At 49.9% G+C, this 4,793-nt stretch overlaps 1 protein-coding gene across 1 annotated transcript; it reads right to left on the bottom strand.

Moving 5' to 3' along the window:
* Positions 1-318: 318 nt before the first annotated feature.
* On the bottom strand, positions 319-2,338 carry LOC149328400 (uncharacterized). The gene is made up of 3 exons (XM_089558987.1): positions 2,214-2,338; positions 1,984-2,137; positions 319-336 (listed from the first exon to the last, which is right to left on the bottom strand). The coding sequence occupies exons 1-3, from the start codon at positions 2,318-2,320 to the stop codon at positions 319-321; spliced, it is 279 nt and encodes a 92-aa protein (XP_089415113.1). The 5' UTR covers positions 2,321-2,338.
* Positions 2,339-4,793: the final 2,455 nt, after the last annotated feature.

Raw genomic sequence — 4,793 nt, 5'->3', positions numbered from 1 at the left:
CTCTGCCCTTTGCGTTCCTGCTGAAATCGCTGGCGAGATGCCTCAGCGATGTGCCGTCATGGGATGCTTTAATTTTAGCAAAAAAACCAGGAAATATCACATTTTTATGTTCCCAATGGCATCACTGCATGCAGCAAAAGGGCAAGTGGGTGCAGGCGATGTGCCATGCGAATGTTGGTTTAGCTGCGAGGCAGCAAACTCGCGTGTCTGCAGCGACCACTCTTGTGACAGGCTCAAACTTGATGTCTTCTTTCTTGCACTGTTTTCTAAGAAGCTGTAGCGTGAAACACAGGGAGCGACGCCTCTTTTGTCCGTTTGCTAGTGTAGCAGAAGTGGCTGCACAAAAGAATAAGCGGAAACTGCCTGGGTCTGTCAACTACTCCCTGCGGATTATAATCACTTCAGTAGAACTTGTCGAGCTAGTTGGTTCATATAGACGCGAAGAACTGCGCGAACGAGACACCGACGGCGAAGAGGCAAAGACTGAGTGTTTGTGTGCGTCTTTGCCTTTTCGCCGTCTCCGACTCGTTCGCGCAGTCCTTTCTTTGCAGCATACGGATAGAAGGGAGCTTAAAAGATAGGGTGAAAGGTAAAAGGAATGTAGTATGCCTGCGGGAATGTGCGCGCGCCGTGGCACGGCCGGCCTCGAGGGGACCTCACGGCCGCGGCCAACAGTGTTCGCTGAAACGACAACGAGGTCTGCAGAACGCCAGGTACCTTCTGCCCCTGCGAAAGCAGTCGCCTCGACATTTTTTGCTGCAGTGGATTGTACCCATTTCAGACCATCGCAGTGTAGTGGACTGTGCGAGGCGACGGCTTCCTGAGCGTAACTCTCGTGTGCTCGCGAGCAAGACGAATACACCGGTTAGTAAGCGCCTCGACACCTCCACAGCGCTGTATCACGTTGCGAGATCGTGTGCGCATCATCAACACTCTGGCACAGCCTTGTTATCAAACAACGAACACGCTCGACTAGGCTTTCAACCCATCAATCTTCAAGTACAAGAATGCTAGCCGCGTCGGTGCTGTCGCCCGCTATCTCACTATCAGCAGCTCGCCCTCGGACAAGTGCTGAAGAAGGCAACATTAAATGCGGCGAATGTATTTCTCCTCTTTGAAAGGCAGTCATTTCCGCAGTGGCCTGTTCGATGCGCCAAAGTGCATGTCAATAACATTGTCACTAACCGGCGACACAGAAGTCAGATCATTTGTCCACGGCTTGCTCGCGTCCAGAAAAATTCTGCGAAATCCACTGTCAGCTCAACAGAAACAAAAGTCTTCACAGCACTAAAGGCAAAAGCATACTGAAACACTACAGCACGTTCAGATGAGCACGAAAACTTCAGCAACCGAGCAAAGCACGGACGGAACAACGCACCGACTGGTGCTCACCGCGCGACGCGAACCGACCGACCGAACCACCAATTGTGATTCGGCGGCCGCCGCTGGGGGCGCTCTCCCAACGTGAAAAAGGTCCATTTTATAAAAAGGTCATGCAGAACAGTCGCAGCCGCGTTGCAAAGAAATAGCCAAGAGGCTGCTTCCACGGCGTTCATATTCCTTGGCCATGAACACAAGTGCCTTGTTCGCAAGATTTGGACTTTGCAGTGCACTGCACTCTTCAAGGCCTTGAAATCTGTCGGACACTGGGCTGTTTGAAAGCTCGTTTGAAACATGCATTTCGTCAAAAATTATAGGGCAAGCCCTATCTTGCCGTGGAAAAGACTCTGCCCTTTTCTTTATCAAACGCATGACTTCAGGATAAAACCCGACCCTCAGTGGCACACGTGGAAGCCACAGCTGCAGAGACCTAACAGATGGTAGTTTCAGGAGTGTCCTACGTTATCCGTAACCTTTTGGGCTGTGGAAGCCAAAGGCAAAAGCTTTGTTTTGGCAGCACGATCGACAGCCTAACCTGCTCATATTGCGCGTCTCCAACAGGGCTTCAACAAAAGCAGCTACACACACACACAACCTAAATACTTTGCGATTAGGAATACCGTCGCCGAACGGTGGCAGCGAAACACGACATGGAGGCGCAGGTGACGGCGTGAGCCGACTGGCACCCTCAACAACAGCCGGTGTCGTGGGTGGAGGTGTGCTGGTTTCTGCCACATGCAGCACACTGATGCGAAGGCTGCCTGGAGAAATAAATTAACTTACAGCACATCACAAACGGCGACATAGCCCACTTGCTCAACCAACAACATTACTCCCCTTTAGTCTCGTACAGGAACCCATCATCGCTCGGTACTTGCGAGCCGTGCTCGTCAAGCACGGCATATGCCGGTGTTTCGACGCTGTCAGTCAACACGAGCATGATGGCTGCGGAAACATCTGCTACGTGCTTACACAAGTGCTTACACAGAGTGAACTCACCGAAATAGAAATGCAGAAGTGTCAGTGATGGGAATGCTGCGCCAATTGCGCCAATCTGCGCCATTTCGATAAAGCTGCTACATGCTGCTCCAAAAAGGGGCCTTTTTGCAAAATTGCGCCAAAGCTGCGCCAAAACGAGCCGTCGCCAACGTCAGGTACTGCTCTGTGAGGGAACTATGCTTGCGACTGTTGTCCGCCATTGAAGTCTGAGAGTAGCCGGTAAAATCCAATACGATCCAGTTCTCAGTCTTCGTCTAGAGTGCTCCGCATGGTGCTCCGTCTACTTCGTCTCTGATGGGAGAGTGTGACTGAGTGAGGGTGTCGTGAACGCGTCACGCTTTCCACCGCGTCCGAGCTCCGAGCGTTTCCGGTGGGCCGGCACCGGAGGCCAGTAGTTGGTGGAGTGGGCCGTGGCTAGGCCACCGTGGGCTAGGCCTTGGCGCGTCGGTGCGCGCTCTTGCACTTTCCCGCCGCTCGTTCGCCTCGACGGCGTGGTTTCAGCGGTTTCAGCGGCGTCGTGGCGGCGTCACGATGGCGCTCTCGAAACTGAAAGGTAAGCTTTTTCTCTTTTTTTTGCGCCTTTTAGTTTATTCAAATGAGTCTTTCTGGACATAAGAGCTGATGAGTCAGTGTGGCGGGGTTCAAATTTAGAAACTGAACATGACTTAACAGTAGCAAATTGAGCGAATGGCGGTGGATGCACGTTTCAGGACCGTGGTAGTTTGAGCCTGCAAGAGAGGGTGCTGTTAATTCCCGGTTTGTTTACTTTTTATGAAAGAGTTCTTGTAGTTTTGTGGCGTTCGTCTTACGCTAGTATCAGCTTCGAAAGCCCTGGAGCACGTGGCGTGCTGGGCAGCCGTGTAACGTCGCTCAGTAATTTCATATTGTCATCCGCAGTTCTACGAATTCCGTGGTTGAAATAAAGCTACAGTGACGTCCGGGCTGCCCATAACAACCTTGCGGCACGAAATGCACAAAACTCGCCGGCGACCGGGCCATTCACGCGCTCCTTTATATTCACTCGGCGTGCGAGGTCGCTTGGTAGTTTCGGATTGTCCGGCTGCGGAGCCTACGGAATGCGTTTTCCTGACATCACTTGGCTGATTGAAAGACGTCCTTAAAGCAGTGCCTTTGCAGCGTGAGCTGAAAGTGTTATATGGATATGAGCACTGAACTCATGCTAAGGAGTTTTATGTAGCGGCTTCTGAAATAAAGTGTATACCGCGGACGTATATGACGCCGTACATTTCTCACGGAGTTGGTGGGCCTTCTGGCCTTCGTGCTCGTGTTGCTGCCGTAATTAAAAAAAACTTCCGAGGCGAAAATGAAAGAAAGTTCCACGGAATGCGGTATTTTGCGGCCTTCCGGCTATACGATGAAGCAACAAGCGTCTTCTGGCGCGCCCGCTACGTTCGTACGATTTTGGCGCTGCGCTGACGGCCCTGTCTGTTGTCGAAGCTTGGCAGGCTTTGCGAATTTACGGCGGAAGCTTTCAAAAAGTAAGGGGAAACAAGGTCGTTTTTCAGGGCAGCAATTAACGGGCGGGTAAGGGATACGTGGGAGAAAGCCTCCACCCTTCCTCGGCGGTCGAGGACTGCATGATAGCGCGATCGCGCGCTCAAAGCAGGTGCGCTCTTTGTCGGCGAAAGTGGTACTGCTTTTATAATTACACGTGTCCGGTTTTTAGAATGGAGCTTGCTCTGCCAAACATCTAGACAGAAGCCTTCAATACTTTGCAATTAGTGAGCTGCAAATTTTTGGCACTTTGCTTATTCTGGGTTTATCACAAACTGCTCTTTTGTTTTTACGTGTTCAAATTAACGTTTATCCAAATTAACGTTTATCCAAATTAACGTTTATTCATCAAATTAGTGCAGGAAAGATTGCCGGTATGTGCAGCTCAGGTGCTCTGAAAGCCCTGAAAAAGCTACTTTTGCAGCTATTAGTGCAACAGCTACAACCCAAGGACGCTGCAGTGAAGGGCTCTGGAAATTTCGACCACCTAGGTATCTTTAACGTGCACTGACATCGCACGGCCCTCTGGAATTTTGCCTCCATTGAAATTTTGTTAAAGTTAATTTTTAATATTCAGTTCTGTATCGAGGAACGTGTTTCTATAACTTGTACTGCCACGTTTGAATGAAGTGTATAATTGTTAACCATGACTGTTGTGGGAAAAGAACCGTAGTGTTTCCTGGGTCTTTATTTTTTTTTAGAATATGTTTAAGCACTCTACAATTATTCTCTAATTTACAGGATCATATTGCTTGCATAACAGCTTTTTATTTCATCAAACTAACATTATTATTTATCGTTTGCAGGACGCAACAGCAAATTTAACTCTGGCATATTGAAAGATGTCGACTGCAATGGAGATTGCTTCGAGGTGTGGTGCAGACCAGGAAAAAGGGAAG

The sequence above is a fragment of the Amblyomma mixtum genome, chromosome 9 (genome assembly GCF_055824585.1).
Source record: "Amblyomma mixtum isolate Tamu chromosome 9, ASM5582458v1, whole genome shotgun sequence".
NCBI lineage: Eukaryota > Metazoa > Arthropoda > Arachnida > Ixodida > Ixodidae > Amblyomma > Amblyomma mixtum.
This window is presented reverse-complemented; position numbering and strand designations above follow the sequence as displayed.

Bases quoted from the DNA above. Each gene is read 5' to 3' on its own strand.
- LOC149328400 (XM_089558987.1), bottom strand. From the start codon at position 2,320: ATGCTCGTGTTGACTGACAGCGTCGAAACACCGGCATATGCCGTGCTT. The intron at 2,138-2,213 runs GTAATGTTGTTG...TTCTCCAGGCAG, and splicing joins CTGTACGAGACTAAAGGGGA to CCTTCGCATCAGTGTGCTGC.